Source organism: Labrus bergylta, chromosome 13, assembly GCF_963930695.1.
Source record: "Labrus bergylta chromosome 13, fLabBer1.1, whole genome shotgun sequence".
In the NCBI taxonomy this organism is placed as follows: Eukaryota; Metazoa; Chordata; class Actinopteri; order Labriformes; family Labridae; genus Labrus; species Labrus bergylta.
This window is the reverse complement of record NC_089207.1, coordinates 24,406,182-24,429,869: the sequence shown is the minus strand read 5'-3', so window position 1 is coordinate 24,429,869 and position 23,688 is coordinate 24,406,182. Positions and strand designations below refer to the sequence as shown.

The window sequence follows — 23,688 nt, the reverse complement described above, 5'->3', positions numbered from 1 at the left end:
CAATGCTGTTTTGAATTCTCTCTCAAATCAACCGAAGCCATGTGACCCCAATGACCCACACACGGGACCATCCTTGATTATTAGCATGCTAATGCCTCACAGAGGCTTACATTTCTAGCTCCGTCCACCAGTTAGTTTAGAACTGAAGAAGCCTTTTGGAGCTGAGGTGAAACATGTTAAAGATCTTTCTAAGGCCAGTTGCCTTTGGATCAAGCTTTGATTTAGCCTCCATCACTACCTCTGATAGGGGCTCAGTGGCTGGACAACTACATCCCATCTTTATGCATCTGACAGCTACATTGATAGACACGTCATAGTGGCATAAAAGTCCCACATTGAACTAGAAATGTACAGTAAAAAAGGCTTTTTAGGTGAATGCTTGAGAATGTTGCTCATTTAAAATAACGTTTATACATTTGTTCTTGTCTTATTATTTTATTGTAAGCTGAAACTCATTTGAACCGTTGAATCTGTGAGCCTCCCGCTGGCCCCGTCTTAAATAAAACACAAAATGAAACACAACACTTTGGTTCTGTATATTACATCACAATGAATGCTGTAAAGGTGATTTGGAAACCGCACCTTTTCAGCATTCATCATGAATGTAGAAGCTTGACCTGCCAAGTTACAAGTTAATGTATTCACACTGCAAAAAACCAGTTGGCATGAGTGTGTATTTAAAATTACCATACACAAGTGACCATAACTGTCATCAAAATGGATTATAAATATGGCCAGAAATACTGAATGTGTTGGATTGTTCAACAACCTCTGTGTTACTGCCAACAATTATGACTGTGAGCAAACTAGAAAATTACAATTTACACACAATTCTGACCTAAAAAAGCTTTAAATGAGTGTTTTTACATTGCAGTCCCGTAGTTCTTTGCCTCACTATCTCTACTTTGGCTTTTCTCTTTGTCCCTCCTCCTGTGGCTGCTGAGGTCAAAGGGTCTTCATACATTCATTCATAGGAGCCAGCTGGATGAAGGGCTTCGAATATATAAGCCTGACTTTTCTCAATAGGCACTGTTTTACTCCTATTAACTGTCTCAGGTTTTTGTTTATTTCACAATTGCAATTACAGGTAACTCATATCTAAACACTAATTTAACTTGAAACAAAATGAGATTATTTTCTTTCTTCAAGCCTAAACATAACAAGTATAGAGGTAGAGACCAAATATTTCGTAGAACCCATTAGAGAAAGTATGTGGATACTTGATGGAAAGTTGATGAGGATTTTTCTGTTATTCCCTCGGTCCCTCCATTCTTTAATTTGTATTGCCAATCGTACTTTCTTCAGAAGTTATATCATGAAACCTGTTTTAACTGTTCCTTTCTTTCCCTGGTGTAAAGAAAGCAATTAATACAATTTTATTTCAAAAAAGTCTGACTCCACACAAAACTTCGCAATTCTGCAAGATCTCAGACCAAGCACTTAGATTCATGGGATGAAATTTAATTCAGACTTTATTATTCAACAGGAAGCCGAAGATATGAATTCTATGACAGCAGGAATGTTAACTGGAAAGAATCAACAGCCGTGGCCAAGGGAGGTCAATCCCTGCTCAGCTACCACAGTGACAGATACAGGGAAGAGGTTGAATCCTATTTGGAGTGATGTCTGCTTGACAGTTCTGCTGCAAAAACACAACTGGAATCAATTTCTCCTTCAGAATCATAACCTGGTCCCCCAAGTTGGCTACCACTGCCATTCAATTTTACACAATCTTTCCGAGCACCACATGTCATTTCACCTTTTTGTTTCAACAAATCAGTTTCCTGTTATCCCCATTCACGGGTCCCAAAGTATCAATCGATCTATCTAATGTTATCAAAAACTATTACAGTTTTTAGTAGGCCTATTGATTGTTTAAACTGAACTGAATTAATTCATTAAATGATATGATATGGCTTGTATTTATGTTAACCAAAGATTCATGATTAAACTCCATGCCAACAAACATCAACTCTGCTGAATGAACTTATGCATATCTGTTGATGAAACTTGTGTCTGGCCAAGATCTGGACAGAGAAAATCAAATAGTAAAGCCAACTAGTTAGAGCTAACCTGCGGCACAATATATATTCAACATTATGACAAAGTTATTCACAAATGTTATGTTACCATTAACCTAATTAGGAACATGTTGAATTTATCATGTGATGTCAATCAAAGAAGAGCCCCAAATATTGAAGGCCTTATGTTGGCTGTGTCGTAGGAAGTATGGCAGACGTAACGCGATGCCTGTGGTACAGCGGGTCCACCACTCATCTGAATATTGGTGGTTTGTTCCGGGCCCTTTGGCCCTCATGTCCTGTAACCCTGGGCAAGATATGGAAGCCCAAATTGCTCCAATTGGTGAGAGTGTCAATGTAATGATAGATGGCATCAAGAGCATGAAAGAAAAGTGCAGTATATGTTTGAATAGGTTAATGTTGACATTACTTAAAAGCATCTTGAGTGTTAGGAAGACCACAAAGGCCCCATATAGTTGCAGTCCATTTACAATTTGCAATGGCCCAGCTCCGCCATATCCAGGAAAAAAGCGAATGAACTAAGTTATAGGAGTAGCTACGTTCTTCATTGTCTCTGCATGATAGTGCATACAAACAGCTTTGTTTTGCCAGAGTTGATAAATGGGTGGTTTAAAAAGCTGAATTCAGTTGTGCACAAAAATACAAAAGACTTAACTCTGAAACATTTTTACATGAGTACCAATGTTTTCATCATGGTTTGCTGTTGTAACGCAGTGAGAGAGCTAAAACTGAATTCCACATAAAACGTTCTACACATCAGACAGTATGTGTTAAGCAGACCTAGTTTTGAAAAAAAAAGGCTTACTAGTTGGATAGGTTGGTCCTGAGAGAGTAGTAATTCAAATTTGAGATTAGGTTCAGTGTGTCTGATCCATATTTTTCATGTAAACAATTGGTTCTCATATCATATAGCTTGATTGAGTTAATTAAACATGTGTGCATGTGGGTTTTCTTTTCATTCTTTGGAGTGATATCAAATTAAATTTTCAAGAGATTGTTTCTTGAGGGATATTAAAGAAACTGAAACTACTGGTACCATAGTATTGGTTGTTGTATGCGTTTAATGGATAATATTTACTCCCAAACAGCAGCTCTTGAATACCGTCTAAAATCAAGTGGTTAGTTGATATATTCTGTAATTGGTGGTTATTTTGAGTTTCTTCATGAGGAAGTTAATGTTTTTATCAGAGTTAAAAATGGATGGAGATTCATAGAATTTAGGCCGAAAGTAAGAGGCCACATTTTTTTTCCGATTAGAGTTACATGTCTTTTGGCATCTGATGCTTAATTGAAAAAAGGTTAAAGCATATTGTGAATAGTTGGTTTCACTCTTGAGTCTATTTGTGTATGTTTCCACATAAGAGGGACAATTCCTGCAATATGCTACAAGTACTCAGGTAGTGGATTAAGCATTGATCAGAGGGAATAAATGTATACGGACAAGGTTTCCCATCACACTCTGCTAACACAGTCTGAGCAGAGACAAATTGTTCATATTCAAGCTGCCCCCTAATGTCATTTGCTAAATTCATTCTGACACGGGAGCTCAAAATGAAATGAAAGCCTCCTGCTTTCATCATTATTGTGTTATCATTTCTCCCCCCTTTCTCTCAGCTTCTCCTCCACGCTGATCTGATTCGTTTCACCTCATTCCTTAAACAGTGATTCACCTTCTCCCCTGCCTACTGGGATCTTTTTATATCACAACCATACATTAAACATGCACTACGTCAAGCAGACACTGCACCAGTGTAAAAAATCCCAAAAATCTGCAACGATACTCACAATATGACAAAACAGAAGTAGACAGTCACCAAACACCCTGTGCCCTCCAGAAATACTGGAAGCCCAGTTAAAAACAACAAATGAGGCTGTACAATACAACAGAAAAAACAACAAAGATGAGTCATACACTCATGATTCTGAGTCTTTGGTGTTTAGAATGTAATTACTCTCATTCACAGCTGTTTTTTACAGGTCTTTTATTGTGTGCTTGAAATTAAACGTATAGTATTCCACTACAACGAATCTCTATTATAATATCCTTATTTAAAAAATATAGCCTTTGATGATCTAAATCTTTTATATGGTGAGAGAAATGAAGGTAATTGTAAGGACAGGGGTAAGGCCAGCATTTGATTAGCTAAGCTTAGCTTAGCACTCTGACTGGTAACAAGTACAGTCAGAGCTGACAAGAATGACCAGAGTTCAGTATTACCAGTGGAGCTTCTTAATGAATCTGTTGTTTGACAGTACTAAAGACAAACAACTCCTGAAGATGAATTTACGGGGTAATCAGTAAACATTGACTGTATATAAAGATGGACAACATGCCCCCCACCTCCAGTTGTACATAAGTGAAGGCAAATTATTTTTGCTGAAAAGCTGCTCTGGTGACATAATTTGGAGCCAGAGTTGCCCCATAGACTCTGCCTCGGAAGTCACATTCAATCCCTTCCAATAAACAAAACACACGTTTAACTTACCAATTAAGGTCCGTCAGCATGTAAATATACAGTCAACAGAAGAATAGATGCTTGTGTCGCTTTGAAGCAGCATTGTTAGTGTAAGCTCAATGACTCTTGTTTAAGTGTTTATATTTTCTCTTGTCGTCGTTCCTACTCTAGTATGCTAATCTGGTCCACACAGCATCGCAGGAGACACATTTGACAGTTGTCAATCATGTGGTTGTACTCCTTTTGATGGCACAAGAAAACTAATTACAAGTAACATTTTCTGAAAATGGATCACTTGAACTTAAATCAGTTTATGAAGAGCTAACTCTTAAGCTAGAAACTTTTTTTTTTTTTTTTTTTACTTTTTAGTTTGACAGTTTAACATGGAGGCCGGCTTTGTGACCTATGCAGCAGCCAGTCACTAGGAGGAGCTCAAAATATTTTGGCTTCACTTTTCAGAAGCTTTCATGTCGACAAACTTTTAACAGTCTTTGGCTGCAACCAAACCTTCATCAGCCAAGTGCAGTTTCTTCCTTTACGGACCCCAGCAGATATAAAAACATACTCAAGTTCAAGACAATGGACTTTTATCCTTGATAGTAGCTCTATTACTGGTTATAGTTTCAGCAAAAGTGTTTGGAAATGTGATGGCTTTTTTGATGGCATGCATGAGTAAGGCTTTACTAAAATCTTGGGTGCTCATTACCCGACAAAAAAAGGGTTGAGTCTAAACCCAAAATATTGGACTGGTTTTAATGAACATCTTTACTTGCCAGCATGAGTCTCATTAGTCACTTTGGAAATAATGCTAACCAAAAGAAAAAGCCTTGTAGATTGTGTCAATTATCATGATAAATGACACTCAAATGTAAGCATGTGCCAAATGTATGGCAAACGTAACAGTAAGTGAACAGACTGCAAGCAGTGTAGTGCTTTCATCTCTACCATGGAATCAATATAATAAAAATAAACATGACTCACCTAACACATTCACAGACACACAGAACACACAAGAGGTTTAGAGCCTCAGTAGGATGTTCTATCTCATTAAAAATGTTTCCTCATGAATAACATTGAATCAGGATGAATCACAAGATTATAGATTTCTCTGTGTGTTTGTGTGTGTGTGTGTGTGTGTGTGTGTGTGTGTGCCCTTGCATGTTGACAGCCTCTGTGTGAAAGGGTGTTTGTGTGTGTGTTTGTCCCCCTTGCCCAAGTAAATAACAGGGGAAAGTGCCAGTTGGTGAAAAATAAATGCCACATCTCCTCACTCTCCTCCTATTGATTTAATCCGTTGTCCCTTGCCATCCCTTCAAAATCTGTCTTCACAAAACATCTGGGGACTGTGTCATTGATTCAGGTTCTGTTCACGAGTCTGTGAAATCAACATAAAAACCACGGCTGGTCAGGGTATTTTCTGAGAGAGTAGTTATTTTCCTCGTCTGTCTTGTAATGGGACACTTACGCAAACTGCGTACTGACCAATAGCACTTCTTTAGCCCTTTTCACCTTCCCTTCATCTTCTTAAGTTTTTCTTTTTGATACAGTTTCTCACTATTTCATTGAACACAGTTACTGAAACTAGGGCCCTATTTGTCAAAACCCCACACATAAAAATCTAAAATATGTACAAAAAGCACAAAACGTCAAGCACTACAATATAAACTAAAATCTTCAGAAAATTATACTTCTGCTTCCAAACTCCAAAAAATTAGATCTTTCCAACGCCAACTGCACACAGCTGTGCTAAATCTAAAACATGTTCAACATTTCTACTTTTCTAATGATACATGCTAAGTAAAATACCAACATTACTGTATGTCTTTGACATTTCCAAGGATGATCTTATGAACATGCAAGCATTGAGTAAAAACATAGTTGACCAAGCAGCTCTGACTTAATCTGTAAGAACACTGTCGCGTCTTGTCCTCTAGCCACAACTCTTCCTCTTTATTCTCATTTCCTTCTTCCTATTTGTCTTCCTATGCTGCCTTTTTCTCCTCTGTCTGTGCTCCTTCTCATCTTCCTCTTTTTCCTCTTGTTCCTCATCCTTCTCTTACGCAAACACCTCATCCTCCAACTCGTTCTTCAAAGTTGTCCTCCATTGTTGTGCACAAACCTGCCTCCTGTGTTAGAGCTCTGATTTCTGTGTGGTATGATGGTTACAGGTGTCTTCACTAGTGCTTGTGAAATTGCTAATTGATTGTGCTCTTTCAGTGTCACTGTTGATGTGTTAACACACACTGCCTTTCAGTTTTGAATGTGTCTAATGAAGATGATTGTGTTTGGTATTTTGTAAACGCTGTGTGTAGTGTAAGGCTGAGAATGTGTAGTTAGTAGTTGTGCAAATTGTGCAAATCTGGGTGGACGTTTTGCTCCTCGTATGTGGAGTTTTAACCACTGTGTGTCACTTTAAGTGTGTAAGTAATCTTTAAAAACTGTTATTTACATTAATAATTATGTTTATTTGCTTTGTTTTAGAGAAAGTGACCATAAGTCAGGAAGAAATCAGTCACTCAGTATCTCTTTGGAAAACAGTTCATTGTTGATTTTGAAAATATATGAGAATGGTTTAAAATTGCACCTTTTTTGGCTCAGGTAGTTATTGCATAAAAATATAAACATTGTCTAAATATTGATCCTTCAGTGTGCAAAAACTAAAATAAATACAACTGTTCAGAATGTGAAAATGTATTGCTGTGGTCGTAAAAAGCCTGGAACATTCTGTTGTTTTTTGTGACAAACCTGACATTTTATTTAGTAATATTTTAGTATTTTTCTGAAATTCTTTGTCATTCAAAGAATGCCTTGTCTTAGCATAGATATATTTTCCTTGGTTTGCTATTCCATAAAAATTCCCCTTGCAGAGGATGTAAGGCACAAGCCTGATCCTTTCTGATTGGATAGCAGCTGTAGTCTGGAGGTGCGATCATAACAGAGTCTGTCTGAAGCCCACTGATTTCCTCCGGTGGTGAGCTTACCTAAAATGCAGTTTCTACAGCTAGGATTTCCCTGGTTGTCACATTCAGGTTTGATGCAATTACAAACCTCTGGCAGTAACTTCTTCTCACCATGTCCACATGGGAGGGCAGTAAACGAGAGCGACCGAGTAGAAAAAGAAGAAAAAAAAAAGGTCGCCCACGCATGTCTGCAGCCACTTCCCTCCCTGCACACTTCCATCAATTCCCCCTTTCAATCTCATTGTGCTGGCAAATTAAAAATCACGGTTTGCCAAGTCGTCCGCTCTCCCTCTACTGCTTAATTGTCTTGAAAATTGAGGAGATTACCGGGCACGATTTATGTACAAATAAGAATCTGTCACAAAGCTGGCAGTGGCACACACATTCATAGACTCAATGATGTGGGAAAAGGGCATCATGTGATCTTTTCAAATCTTAAGTATTTTACTCTCCTTATGTATACCACGTTGAGCTATGAGGGCTTGCAAGATCTGATGTGTTTTCATGTTGATCAGCTTTACAGGGGTCTATTTATGTGCGCCTTTTCCTGACATGTATTCTTCCTTGACTTTGAACATCTGGTCACACAGCAGCACTACCCCCCCCCCCCCGTCACTGTGACGGTCAGTGTCAGGTGAGGTCATTAGCTTATTTACATATGAACCTCTGCTACATTGAGATCCTCTGTTGCAAACTAATGCATCAGGTTCCTTTGGGTCAGACATGTAATCAGCAAACTTTTGCAGAAGTCATACAGGATGTTCATCAATGAATGTCAACACTCCTTTTATTAAAGTTTTATAAAAGAGATATATAGACTTTAGAAATGTGTATTAAGCTGTTCTTACATGTACTATATGTTGGAAGCAAAAATAAGCAGCTGAGTAAACATGTTTACTAAAGCCTGTTCAGCTTGTAGCAAATTAAATGTAGTTAAATGCCTAGTTAAAAATGATTGACTACTGGGCGCTGGTAGTGGTTAGTGCGCATGCCCAATATATGGAGGCTGTGGACTTCAAATAGGGCGGCCCAGGTTCAAATCCGACCTGTGTCTCCTTTCCCGCATGTCATTCCCCACTCTCTCTCCCCAATTTCTGACTCTATCCACTGTCCTGTCTCTAAATACAGGCATACTTAGCTCCTAAAATAAACCTATACAAAACTACTACTCAATATGATATATATATATATATATACATATATTTAGAAGCTAATAGTAGAGCACTTCATGCAACAGTTTGCTTAACGAGACCTGACCAGCAGACATGCAGAACAAAATAAAACACCCAAACAGAAATAATCCATCCCTCCATCTCTGCTCGCTATATAACACGCAAGTGGCAAGAAACACACGAGGAACCAGGGAAACTGCAAAATTGCCATTGATAGCTACAACGAGAACAGAATTTTGACTGTCTGATGGTTACAAACAGGACCTTTGCTCGGTTATCCATCCAGCCATCAAACAGGCATCTCAAAAATGATGTCAGAATGAATTATAAAATAAGAGACATTTTTGTTTTTTCAGATTAAAATCATTATCTTAAAATAGCATGACAAAATCTTCAACCGTTTTGGAGGCCAGTCTGTTGGATATATCTGTATGGTCTGACTAAATGTGCATGAGTCATCACGATTACTGTTGCAATTGTGGTTTGGAAGTCCATGAAGGGTTTGAATGGGATCCATTCTCAGTGGATTAAAGGGATATAAAAGGGTGTATGAGTGAAATGCATCAGAACATAATTTAAGTGCTTTGAGATTCATTTTCCAGCCCAACAAAGATTTTCCTTTTCTAACCCTCGTAACACACAGACCCACAGATACACACACATGTAGGTGTATCTCCACAGGAGTAGCATTTCTGCAAGTATGCATGAGTCTGTGTGTAAATGTGCAGGTGTGTGTTGGAAATACATGTCCTCCCCCGGGAGGTAGCCAAATGAGGCATTGTGATTATAGCCTGAGCAATGTAATCTCACCTCTCAGACTGCCACCGCTCGACTCCGCCAATTCCAACCCCTCCTCTCGCTCCTCCTCCCTCCACTCCTCCTTTCATTCCATTGCATCCCATTCAGGTAAACCTAATCTGTAATGGTTTCAATAGAGGCCTTGTTTTGCTGTTCTAAATCCAAGTAGCTTCTGTTACTTGTCACATTTAAATGTTTTTCCCTCTCTTCTTTTGGACCCTTCAAGTTTTTATCTTTCTTTCTCTTTAGAGCGCCTTCTGAAAGTGATGTAGTTTAGAGGTTTGACTCTAGATCCATGGCAGACGATGTCAATAAGCTTTTACACATGATACAGAGCAGTTCTTAAATCACTTTGTGGCTATTCGGATACCCATATTTCTATCTACATTTATACCTGGATTTATTTATGTGCGACAGTTTTATATTGTTTTTTTAAGGCTGACACGTCAAAGTTTATGAAAAGCTCTCCAAATGGAAAATGTTTTTCTTACTATCAACAATACTCATTTTTATGAATTGTTATTCGGGCTGTCAGACGATCAAAAAATGTCATTGTGATTAATCACATTTTTAATTTCATGTTTGAAATTCCACTATTTCACATTCTAAAATAAGAATTGTTAGGCTTTTATTTTGAATTTTTGTACTTTCTTTCGCTGAGAGTACTTTACTTGCTGATTTAATTCAACTCTGCTTTTATTTTGAAATAAAGTAAGGACCTTCTGGTAGATCGTAGGTTACGACATTAACTTAACCACGGAAAATGGAACTGATTACGGATCCACAAGTAAAATGTGTGATGTCATAAGGTGGATATTACTTTTGACTCGTCAACTGAGCTATCTGAGATCGTTTTACTTTGAAATGAGACATTCAAATGCATTCAGCAGCGCCATTCTTTTCCATCACTGTGACTACGGGGAGAGGCTTATCTACGGTGCACCTAAAGGGACAAAATAGCATGTGATTAATCGTGATAACCTTAATTAATCGTGATTAACTAGTTAGTGCTGATAGTCCTAATAACACATTCCAATGTACAAAGAGTAAATATAGCTCCTTTAATGGAAATATATATTCAAAAGAAAGTGTTTTTGTGGGTGATTAATTTATATATTCATGTTTGGCCTTTAAAAAACAGGAGCAAAGATCCCATAGAAATACATCTCGTACTTTAATGATAAGGAATTTTGGTAGAACATCCAAGAATATCAGAGGAAAACGTCTTTGCCTTTGTTGAAGGCAAACAATCAATTAATTAATTAAAGTGCGGACAGGGAGAAAGAGCACGGTGATGTTTTTTTTTTTCTTCTCTCGATTGTCCAGTGAACGTATTGAATGAAAAGTTTTACTCCAACATTCGTCATTCCTCTGGGTCCCGTTTATAATTGAAAACCTGCCTCTGGGTTGATGCTTATGGATTCAGCTGTTATTGCATCGTCAAGCATTTGGCATTAAAGAGGGGCTTTTCCACACTCTAGTTGTTGATTGATGAGAATTATAACCATAAAAAAAACAATGTGGTGGTAATGATGATAACATATAATTATAGAAAATCTAATGGGGTCTTTATGTTCTTAGTGATGATGATGAAGACACATGGTGGTGTGGAACAGGAGTCATACATGCATGTGTGTCCGTGCTGGTTATGGCTTAAGCAGAGCAAACTCATGACTGCAGATAGGTGCATTGTTTGGAATTGAACATCATAGAAAATAATAGCTCCTTGTGTTTTTGTTTTTTGTGTGTGTGTTTCAGGGGATGATGTATCTGGAAGAGCGTAGGCTGGTCCACAGAGATCTGGCGGCCCGAAATGTCCTTGTCAAATCTCCCAACCACATCAAGATCACAGACTTTGGCCTGGCTCGTCTTCTGGATGTCAATGAAAAAGAGTACAATGCTGATGGAGGAAAGGTAAATCCATTGCTTCTGTGACACGCTTACTTTACACTATCAGATCATTAATCCCACAAATAAACATAAAGCTGGTTTGTCTACATTTGATAACTTTGACATCTAACAGTGCAAAATACTGAGGAGGCTAGGATGAGCTCCTGAAACAGTATATGATGTGAATAGCTAATTGCAGCATATTTAATCCCTGATGAATTTAGACAATGGCTTTAAAAAAGGGACAGATTGACATTCAAGAGTTTCTCCAAGAGTTCATTGGTGGATACAACACACATAACTGTTAAAAATAGTGAAGCCTGAACAAGCAGCCTTATCAATTTACTGTCCAAGCACAGTGATTTCCTGCTGTGGGTTTGGAGGTGAAGGGGAACCAAGGTTCAAAGGCTGCACGAATAGCCTGCAGGTTAAAGAGGACTTGACCTTAGTTACTTAGCTCAACACATGTGAATAAAGACTAAAGACTTGCGTTAACCTGTTAATTTATACAGGCTAGGTATAATGTATTGAACTACCGTATTTTCCGCACTATAAGGCGCACCGGATTATAAAGCGCACCTTCAATGAATGGCCTATTTTAGAACTGTTTTCATATATAGGGCGCACCGGATTATAAGGCGCATAGAATAGAACGTGTTTACAACTGAACAAGGCTGGGAGATATTGTGAATATATAAATATAGTGCATTCACAATAACTCAACGTTGTTCAAACGTTAATGTGCATATTCACAATATCTCCCGGCCTTGTTCAGTTGTAAACACGTAAAAGAAACACAGTCTGATACCGCTAATTCAAACGTTAGTGCGTAACTCAACATTGTTCAGTTACGTATAACACGTAAAGCTCACTTTTTCAGTTCATTCCCCGTCCACGAATCCCTCGAATTCTTCTTCTTCAGTGTCCGAATTGAACAGTTGGGCGAGTACGGCATCCAACATGCCCGGCTCCCTCTCGTCATTATCCGAGTCAGTGTCGCTGAGTGCCGTGTACAACCAGTATGGATCAACCAATTAACCAATTGATCCATATATAAGGCGCTCCGGATTATAAGGCGCACTGTCGTTTTTTGAGAAAATTAAAGGCTTTTAAGTGCGCCTTATAGTGCGGAAAATACGGTAATTGAATCTGGACATGACGCATTAATCGACATAACAGCAGCACGTGTCATTTAGCATCAAAGCTAAATTGCATCCGTAATCCTAAAGCAGGTATTTAACACACATTTTACAACAGGACTGACCACAACACAGTGCACCGAAAAACTCACAAAAAGTTTTACAAACAACATGTACACATAACTAGTAACAGAACCACATACACTATGCTGGAAAAACAATAGAGCATGAGCCAGAAGCCCCTCGGGAATGGTCATCAGAGGAGGGAAATACAAAATATTTTAATGTTTTTGTTTTTGTTTTAGCCTAAGTAGTTGTCGGAGTCTGATAAGTGCTGGTAATTTGTTCCATAAATGTGTGACACCACCATTTGACGATAATTAGTTTGATGCCTATAGGTACGTAACAGTCTCTCCTAGTTTGTGCTCTGGTATTTATCCTGCTATTCTGTGTTTTTGTTGGATACAATGGTTTAATGGTGAGAGGGCAGGTCGTTTAAAAACAAGAAAAACATCCATGACAGTTTGGTAACTGTCTATGTTAAAAATGTCATACCCAAGGGGAACCAGTGGCCTGATGGTTAGTTTGCGTGACCCATGTACAGAAGCTACAGTCCTCAAAGCGATCAGCCTGCGATTGAATCTGTCATACCCACTTACTATATACAGTAGCAATACAGGAAATAAAAGGGTTTCCTGTCCAACAATTTGACTGACTTCTTGAAGAGAGAGAACTGATGGCTTTTACTTTCGTGTTGTGTGTGACCAAGGTGTAAAGCCGTATGTTAGGAAAGAAAATAGACCTGGAAATGAGTGAGCTTTAAAACTACCAGTTCAAATTATTGGCGGGTTATTTCTTTTGTCGTCATTGTTATTAATGAGCTCCCCTGGTGCTTGCTGTATCCATATCAATGGGCGGGATTGAAAGTTATTTTTCTATTGTAAGTCTCAACAAGAATATGGAAAAACTAAATTGCACAAAACCATCAGTTGGTTGATTTTAAATTTTGGAATGAATGCAGTAAAGGTAATGTTACAATGTGATATTTGTACTAGTATGACTAGAGTGATTAATCCAGTCCTGTCAGTGATAGAAGTCATTGTGGTGGTAAAGTGGCCTTGTCTATATTTACAATAGAAATGTTTTAGCCTGAATATCATGTGTTTGGTTATAGAGACTCATTGACATACATTATCGTTGAATTATTATTTTGCACCATACCATTAACATGCTGTAAAATACAACATCAGACATTAATTAGGGTTTTATATCCTGAGAGATGAAATAAGCTCCTCACAAAGGACGGTTTTAGTGGAGTCAGTTAGATTCAATTCTGCTCTATTGGACCGTTTAATTTACTTTGGGGAAGAGGGATCTCAAAACCCTATAAACAAAGTAAACAGATACATCCTTGGAGCTCTGTATACATGGGCGTTTGGCCTCTCCAAATCTTTGTTCATCATTTTCCTCTCTCTTTTTTTCTTTTCTTTTGCTTTCAAACCACCTCTTCTCAGGAAAGCCTTTTTCATCCTCTCTTAGCCTGCTTAAGTGTGTCTATCATGGTTTGTGTCAATGCTGAGCGTTCTGGTATTATCCCCTCCACTGAGAGAAAGACAGACACACACTTACCCTCGACACTCACCTCCCTTCACCCTCCATCACTGTAATCAATAGAATTGGCCTTCAAATCTAATCACAGCACTAAGCTGCATCCTAGACCGTCCTGCCGTTTGCTCCACCTTATTCCAGTACAGCTGGTAGCTGGTTAGTGTGTGTGTGTGTGTGTGTGTGTGTGTGTGTGTGGGCGGGGGGGGGGGGGGGGGGGTGTACATCCAACCTTGTTTTCTCCATTGAGGTGTTCCTCTCTGGTTTTCAAGACCAGATCTGCCCAATCATTCTGGTTCCATCTGAACCCAAATCTTTTGTTTCATTTGAAGAAATGTTAATTTATTTTATGTTTATTCAACATTTGTATTATATATTGATGTTTTGTGCTTTTACCTGGCAGATGCCAATCAAATGGATGGCCCTGGAGTGTATCCATTACAGGAAGTTCACTCATCAGAGTGACGTCTGGAGTTACGGTAAGCCTGAAGTTTCCTTTTTTATGGAAATGCATAATTTATGAAAACGCTTAAGGACCAAGCGTTTTCATATACCAGAGAGCAAACATATTAATTTAGTGAACTTACTTCATTGTGAGAAGGTTATTAAAGTGTACTTTAAGAAAAAGAACAACTTGTGCAACATCATCTATAGGTTGTTTTTATTTCATTCATTCATTTTCAAGAGTTTGATCATTAACAACATATGTATTGTTATTGCGAGTTATAACTTTTACATATTCTCACATTTGGGCAACAAACACAAAAACCTCTCTATTTGAGAGATACTTATTGAAGTCTTATGTGCCTTTTTCTTGTCATGAGGATCTTATTCATGTTTCTTACTTGCAGCTTGTTTAAAAGACCCGTCACTGGTACTAGTAGAGACCGATTATTTGACCCCTATATTACCCTCCCTTTACTGGTTACTTGTGAACAATAAATTGAAAGACTATTTTATGTGTTTTTTTTTACCTACCTAAGCTGGCACCAGTATTCTTCTCTATGTTCCTCCTTCTATCAAAATCCTTTAAATGGGCTAAAAATGCTCCCTTGCTTTCCCAAGACTTTAGTTTCCCCTTAACATGACATCTCTTTGTCCACAATGTTAAATTCCGTCTTAGAATCCATTTGTTCAACCAATTTAGAATTTTTTTAAATGATAAATTAAACTCTTATCTCTTGCATTTATTGTCCTCTTTAGTTTACATTTTGATTAAGTTTTATTGTGAACTTTCTCTGAAAAGCACATTCATCAGCACTTAAGCACATCACAACTTTATTATATGGAATAACTTTGAATTTTTTATTGGAAATGCAAAACAGTAAACGCCTTCATTTGTGTCTGAACAGAAAACCTGGGTGTTGAGCCTGTGTCAGTAGAAGGACAGTGACTCTGCTTTGGACTTTGTGTTAGTGAACATTAGTAACATTGTTCCCTGACTGACATGGATGCCGATAGTCCAGGCAGAAGAGTGCGGTGGTTACATTGAAAGTAATGACAGGATATATGAACAGATATGAACAGGAAGACCGCAGATTGCAGAAGCAAGTTTGCCTTTTTAAAGCCACTAGACTCTTAACTACTTTCTGGCTGATTGTTATTGCTACATTGCATAGAACAGTTTCCTGTCCAACAGTGACTCTTGAAGCCAGAAATAAATTATTTCCCCCCCAAAAAAAAATATGCAAGAGGGGTCATATCAAAGGGAATAATGTGCGTTTGATTAAGAGTATGAGTATGGTTTAGTGCCTCCATGTCCCCAGTGGTCCTCTATGACCGTGGGCTATTATCCATCTCTCCATCTGATAGAGTGCATTTACTCTTCTTACCACTCATTAGCTCATTAACACTAACACGATTAAGACTGAAGAGTGCCAAAAGTTCAGATTGACTGATGACTTTCAAGGCTGTGATTAGTTCCACTCCTCCACTCATCTTCTGTCCTCTGTTGACTTATGTTCTCTTATCTTGTCCTCTCTTCCTTACTCTCTGTTTTTTTTTTTTTTTGGCTTCCTTTTTTTCTTCTACACACTCGCACTCTCCCCTGTCTCTACATCCCCTCTGATCTCTTCGGCTTCCTCACATCTTTGCTTTTCCTCCTCATTCCACTTTCTTCTCCTCTTTTTTCTTGTCCTGGTCTGTCTCTCCCGTTTTCCCTCTGCAACTATCTCACTTCTTTTTCCATGTCTTTGCTTGTCTCTTCTCGAACCCCCCCCCCCTCTTTTTACCCAACTTTAATCATATGTACTCTTTACCCTTCTTCTGATTTCTTCTCATCTTTATTCTATTTACTTGCTCCTTTCTCTGGGAGCTTCTTTATCACTTTGCTGTACTATGCTGATTTCTCTCTTTATCTTCTTTTTTTCTTTTGTGTCTTTTCTTCCGTGCCTCTTGCTCTTTTAAGGTGTAACTATCTGGGAGGTGATGACCTTTGGTGGGAAGCCATTCGACGGGATATCCACCAGAGACATCCCGGACCTTCTAGAGAAAGGAGAGCGTCTTCCACAGCCGCCAATCTGCACCATTGACGTCTACATGGTCATGGTCAAATGTAAGTAGAGAATCAGAGTGCCCAAATATCAAGTTACATTATATGTTGAAACAAACACCGCCAAAGAAAAGCCACAAAAATTTGATTGCTTCTATTACAAGTAATTTTTCGTTTTTATGCCCATCCATTGGGTTTCCAAAAGAATAAAAGTCCATGAGTTTTTAAGGGTGAAGTGAGGGTCAACTGACTTTTAGTTGAAGCACACAAAGTGACACTTTTTATTCAGTGATTTTCAAAATGCCACAACAGTGTTTGAGTACAAGAGAGTCAAAGTGGAGTCAAGGATGAAGTTTTTTGTGAAATCCTAAATGATACTCTTCTCAGATTTAACCGAGTTTGCCTTTTAAAGTTGTTCTTGTCACAATTTTGAAGCTTTTGTGTCGCAGCGAAAGCGATACATTCCGGAAAAGTCAACTCATTATTCTGGGCCGGCTTTGACCCCTAGTCCGAACATGTTGGTTTGGTCACTGCTGTCGTGCAGTCAGTGCCCCCAGGGGTCACAGGTGGCGTTGTAACCTCTGGCCGAGGCTGCCAGGACAAAGACTCGATGCCAGGGCCACCCCGGCCTTGTCCTCTATAGCTGCAGCCTCTGGCCCTCACTGTCACCTTGGCTCTTTTGACACCCTGAACCTGAGCCAACCTGGCAAGCTAACACACACACACTCACACTGCAGGGGGGAGGTCACTGTCACCTGCCTTTTACCTGCCTCTCTTTTTCTTTTCTTTTTTTCCAACACTACTTTCAGTCTTCATAAGCCCAAGCACACTGATACACATAGTACTGCACACGTGTGATTGCAGTGCACTTCCTCGTAATCACTGCAGACTTTGTTAGCATAAAACTAGTTACCAAGATAAAAACATTCTAATTTGACATGTTTCCTTATTCATACACTTGTATATGAATCCATGTATCTCAATATCTGTCTCTTATTTCCCTAGATATGTAGAACAGGCTCCACTCAGGGCCGATTACATGATTGCTCTGGCATTGTCCCCATGTGTTCAAGGGGAAATTGGCAGCAGTGCACATTTCTCCATATGGCCATTTTAATGATGAAACAGTGTTTATCTTTAGATTGGATGAAAAAAGGAAATTACAATTAAGATAACTTCAGTAAAAAAAACAAAAAACATGTAATTGTTCATTATGGAATAAATAAGAGTGTTACACTAATGGAAATTGGTTTGAATGGAAAATCTTTTGAGACCATTTCAAATGGGAAATATTGTTTCAAGTATTTGCACATGTCATAATTCAAATTCTATGACATTTTGAGATTATTTATTATGGTCATTTGGTACATAGGCTGAAAGATACATGTGTGACCTACTTTCAGTACGCATTCACCTTTATCTTGGCACATCAGGAATGAAGGGGAGGGTTGAATAAGTAAGGAAGAATACTTATCTGGCTAATAAGGTCGAGATGCTGCAATACTATCATTGTAGTCATTTATACAGCAGCCATATCAGTATTTTCTTATCATGAAAAATGTATGTTTATGTAAGACTCAAATGATTTGTATCACTGCCAAATTATCATGAATGTTTTTTTCATGGCGTACCTATTTGACATTGTCGGCGTAGGAAGAACCCTTGACAGCAAAGTGTGAAGACTACAGAAATGCTCCTCTTGATCATCACTGACAAATACCCTATGCATGCACCTTCCCTCCCACTTATGTGCACTTAAGTTCTCAGAGAGGCAGGATAGAAAGTGATCTTGATGGATGTGGATGAGGCTCTTGCTCACTGTTGAGAATGACATGCTGTGGGGGGAACTTGGACATACAAAAATATATTACACATTCCAAGGGGTTTGAATGTCAGTATCTACAGCGTGTATTTTAAACCTCGCATTGGTCAGAGTCTAAGGGCAAACATGTTTTTCAGGCTGGATGATTGATGCAGACAGTCGGCCCAAGTTCAAGGAGCTGGCTGCGGAGTTTACTCGGATGGCTCGTGATCCACAGAGATACCTTGTAATACAGGTGAGTAAATCTTAATGACAGGAAAAAAAAATCATCGATATTAAATATAAACCTTTTTTTTAACTTTGTATGAAAAACAGAATATGTCCACTACCATCAAAGTGAACTTCCAAGTCTTCCTTTGTGATTATCAATGTGTCAGTGTCTAATATTTTTCAAACGGTTAAGAAAAGGTGTTGATAATATAGCACTTTGGTTAACTTCTTGAGATAAAATAGCCCATCTTTTCAATACATACTTGTTTGTTTTACCATAAACTGATTGTTCTGGGCTCAGATCAATAGCCAGTGGAAAAGCCTATATCAAAAGCAGAAGTTATATAAAATGACAGACTTTAAAAGCTTCCTAATCAAGCACCTAGATATTTGATTCTCCTTTTAATCACCACTTTGCTTTTTTATGTGTGAAAGTCAAATAATTTATAAATACTTACAAAGTAACCTGAGAGGGGACATGCTGGTATTAGGATATTTGTAAGTTATGCAAATATGTGTAAAAAGCCTTCCAAGTGTCTAAATGAACATTAATTCCACTTGTGCAATACATGGACACACATTTTCTCCTAGGGCGATGACCGCATGAAGCTGCCTAGCCCAAATGACAGCAAGTTCTTCCAGAGCCTCCTGGACGAGGAGGAGCTGGAGGACCTGATGGATGCTGAAGAGTACCTAGTGCCGCACTCCTTCAACATTCCACCTCTGGCATACACCCCCCGCACACGCATAGACTCCAACAAGGTACTTTCTATTAACCATGCCACTTTTTCCTGTCTTAAAAATGATATTAGTACACTGAAAACTGTTTTGGTTTGTTGTAATAAATTAATTGCATCCATGTATCCCCATTGAGGGTCCCATCCTTAAGTGCTTAAAATACACAAGATGGATAGTAAAAAACAAAATTCTGTTTTGAGGTGCATACAAATATTTAAAAGTCAGAATTAGTCAAATCAAGCATTTCTCTTCATAATTTAGACCTCTTTGTTTTCCTTGAAAGTGTTTATTTTTTTAGACGCAAAGAGGATAGGCTCTCAAAAAAGGAATATTTTGTACCAAAAACATTTCCACATTATTTGTCATATTTAAAAACAAGGGCTGTGATTTTGTTCCCTATCACCTACATTAAGTTCAATAGAAAAGGGCCAATTATTGGCAAGAATGGGAGCCAGTAGCCTAGCAGTTAGTCCACTGGCCCCATGAATGCCGGATATACTGTAGTCCTCCAAGTGGGCGGCCCAGGTTCGAATCCGACCTGGGTCTCCTTTCCCGCATGTCATTCCCCACTGTCTCTCTCTCTCTCTCTCTCTCTCTCTCTCTCGCTCTCTCTCTCTCTCTCTCTCTCTCTCTCTCTGTCTCTCTCTCCTCGGTTCTTGACTCTATCCATTCTGCTGTCTAAAATAAAGGCACGGAAAAGCCCCAAAATAAAAACCTTTAAAATTGATGGTAAGAACATTGCACAACTGTTTCTTAAAAATATGCAGATTATTATTAAAAATTAGAAATAAATTAAAGATTGGACCCAGTGAAGCCAGTGATTATAGTGTTGATATTCAGCTTGATACACTGTCCTTAGTTAGTTTTTATTCTTAGAATGATTAAGAGTTAATCTTTTTTTAATTGTACATCAACTCATTCATATATGATCATCTATTTTTTTTTTTAACTTGAGCAGCAGGATGATTGCACCATGATGAAACAGGATGCACTATAAATTCAAAGTAGTCGTTCAGACAGAGTTGAGATGAGTTTTCTCAGCATGTAGTCGACTTCACGACTCTCCTGTAAAAAGCTCAAACAATTGATCTTAATCTAAAGTCACAGCTTTCTCACTTTCACTCTCATCTCCCTGTCGCTCAGTCTCTCTCTCTCTCTCTGTGTTCATTGCTCGGTCTCCATTGTGAAACTATGGTAATTGCCTTCTTCAAAATTGGCGTTTTCAGCCAGATTCCCTCAGTTCTTCACTTGTTCAAACGTTCCTTGTCTATCTTTGGACTTAAATCTATCACAAAACCAGTCACACAGCCAGGCAACTCAACCATTTTGTATTCCAGCATCCCCCTGTGTATGTGTCAGGATAATACTGCCTGCTGAATGCCAATGAGACATGACTCCTTTCACTAACTCTGTTTGGTGATTCTCAGGGGACGATAGATTATTCATTTTGCATGTTTGTAAAAATTAAAATAACCAAAAAGAATACATAATATTTATGTGAAATAATATCATTCATCAGTAACAGCTGAAAGGCATTTGAAATTATCTCTCTCACACACTCATCCAATATAACATGAACCTTATTAGGAAAATAAAAACACATGGATTTGGCAGAACGGTCTTCTAATTTTGCAGAGAATCAATATATTTGGACACTTTGCTTACCTCCTAAATATTCAAGTGTAATCGTTTTTTCCCTACAGTTCACCTTGTATTCAAAAAAAGACTCATTAAGCCAAAGATTGCTTGATGGCCAACATTAAAACAGTATAAAGTGATTCTGACCTTGGCAGTTTTGGCATTTTTATTTTTTACTTGTGTGCTCTGGTTAGGAATGATTTTCTGATATAATACTGAGACAGGGGAGGAGGGGGACCGAGGACCTTTAACTTCCTGTAAATATGATTTCCGTTAATGTCCAAACCCCGCTCTTTCATAGTAAGAGGACAACTTGAGCAAGAGTATGCCTCCTTTTGTACTTTAGAGTGCTTATTGAATAACGAGGCAAAATACCCATCTCTGCACCGAGAGCTTTTATTGTGAAATGCTGCTTGACCTACATGAAAGAACTTCTGGAGTGCGGCTAGAGTGAAGACAGTGGTGATAGATCAAAAAAGTTTCTTTTTTTCATAGATTTTCCATTAGGACAAATGTGTAATGTTGAGTTTTCTAAGTCATTGCGTCTTTAAGAATTAGAATCTATTGACATGGCAAAAAGCTGATGTATTTGTTGTTTATTGATAATACTGGTTAAAGTTAAATTCAGTTAATAATTAACGGTATGAACTGATTAACTACTTTCAAGGTTAACGACTTTGTTGAGTGATTAAAAGTTAACAAAGTTTCATTTTTTTATTAAGTATGACCACCTCTAACTAACGATGCACACACACAATCCAGAACTGCATAAAATGTCAACCCCTCTGTATCCACGACCTGGCAACCCACAACATGTTTCAAGAGGTGTTTGCATGGCTGCACTCTGCACAAGTGAAAAGGCAAGACCATGTTGGCAGGATTGATCTTGGTACAGGCCTGAGGAATCCCTTTTTGTTCAATGGGACATATTATGTAAAATCAAATTTGACAGTGTTTTTGAACATATATTTGGGTAACCTGAGTGTCTACCGACCCACAAAATGTAAAATAAACCTATCCAGCCCTTTGTTTGTGGTCTGCATAAGCCTTACAACACAGAGAAAAATGCTCCGTTTAAAATGTACTCTTCTTGTGATATCACAGTGGGATTCTGGTAAAAGAAAATCCCCTCCCCTCCCCTGGTGTCTCCACCCATGAACTCCACCCTCAGCCTAGAGCAACACTTTTGCGCAAGTCTGCCATTTGTAGTCTCGCTAGCGAAGGAGTGATGTCTACCGGGAAAATGTAGGGGGGGGGCTCATTGCATTTAAAGAGACACACACACCAAAACGGAGCGTTCTGAGAGAGCTGGTTTATACAGGGTCACAAACCTCCTCTGGTGCTTAATTCATGTTGTATTTTTACCAAAGCAGAGCACCGATGTTTCATTTAGACCACAGGAGACTGTTAGAAAAGGTAGAAAAAGGGGTATAATATGTCCTCTTTAAGAACAGGATGCCAAAGACATAAATTACTTGAGAATGTAATCCATAAATGATGGTAAAACTGTGACTCAGGAGTATGCTTTTAATGTATTTATCCATAGGCCCAGAAATCCATGAGAAATGCCATTAACCAGTCTTTCAACTTCTGTGTTCAGGAAGAAGAAAATTACAGAATTTCTATTTAATTGGGACCATTACAGACTTTTCACACACCATGTAATGGACAGTGAAGCGAGGGGATTTAAAACCTAGAAAGAAACCTCTTTCCGGATACATAAAGAAAGAAAAGATAACGCAGAATAAAGCACCCTGTGAGGTTCTAAAATAGCCATTTTTTGTTATAAGCGTGGAAACAAATGCACACAGCAGGGCAGGGCTGATATAGCTACTATAGTTTGCTGCATGGAGCCTTTTAATTAAAATCCCTTTTAATTAAATTGTCCTTGGCAGTCACGCTGCCATATCATTGTGTGGCACTGCCGTTTATCTCCCCTGCCTGTCACAGTTAAATATTTCTGATGAACAATGGTACAATAGACGTTTTTTGGACAATATACATAAATACGTTTTACAATTCAGATTGGTACTTAGTATGATTTTATTACAATTAGTATTCTGTTGCGGGTTTGTACTTTGTTGTATTTTGTTCTTCATGAGCAAAACTAATAATCAACATATTTTTCTCACTTGGAGAATAACCTGAACTAATCATAGAAGAGCTGTAAAACTCTAGGCTTCTCAGAGGGTTTGTGATGGGTTTGGTAAATAGATATCCTTGTAATTTCTGCAATGCCCCTGATCCTCTGTCTTTATTTTCCCCATTCTCCTCTTCTACACAGAACCAGTTTAGCTACCAGGATCCCAGTTTCAGCATGGAGGACATGCTGGCCACCCTCCCAAGAGTGGTCTCTGTTCCACCAGTGTCTGCAGGCTGCCTCCCGTCGCAGGATCTGGCCCCTGGGGGACAGATTGGTGGTGGCTTTGGACGAGGAAACCAGGATGACCCTCGCTGCAATGGCACCCTGAGGAAGCAGGCCTCCCCAAGGTCAAGTATGCTTGGGGCTGGCTCAATCCTCACTGCGGGACAAGGTAAAGCAACAACTATTCCCAAAGTGTGGAAAGCTGGGCGAATGTTTGCTCCTTGCTAACAGTGATTGCCTGAAACCAGCTTGGAAAGTAGAAGACAGTGTGAGATGAATATAGCAACAGGAACAGAGCCTACAGATGTGTCTGTTCAATCAGCTGTTCAAAATGTGTTTTCACCTGTGCTTACAGATCAATA

At 38.6% G+C, this 23,688-nt stretch overlaps 1 protein-coding gene across 2 annotated transcripts in view; it reads left to right on the top strand.

The window, feature by feature from the left end:
• erbb4b (erb-b2 receptor tyrosine kinase 4b) overlaps positions 1-23,688 on the top strand; it is a 317,502-nt gene that overhangs the window by 285,518 nt on the left and 8,296 nt on the right. For both annotated transcript variants that reach the window (XM_065962193.1, XM_065962192.1), the window contains exons 21-26: positions 11,187-11,342; positions 14,466-14,541; positions 16,470-16,616; positions 18,513-18,610; positions 19,177-19,347; positions 23,246-23,495. In XM_065962193.1, coding sequence (XP_065818265.1) covers positions 11,187-11,342; positions 14,466-14,541; positions 16,470-16,616; positions 18,513-18,610; positions 19,177-19,347; positions 23,246-23,495 — 898 coding nt within the window. The remainder of the gene's footprint in view (positions 1-11,186; positions 11,343-14,465; positions 14,542-16,469; positions 16,617-18,512; positions 18,611-19,176; positions 19,348-23,245; positions 23,496-23,688) is intronic.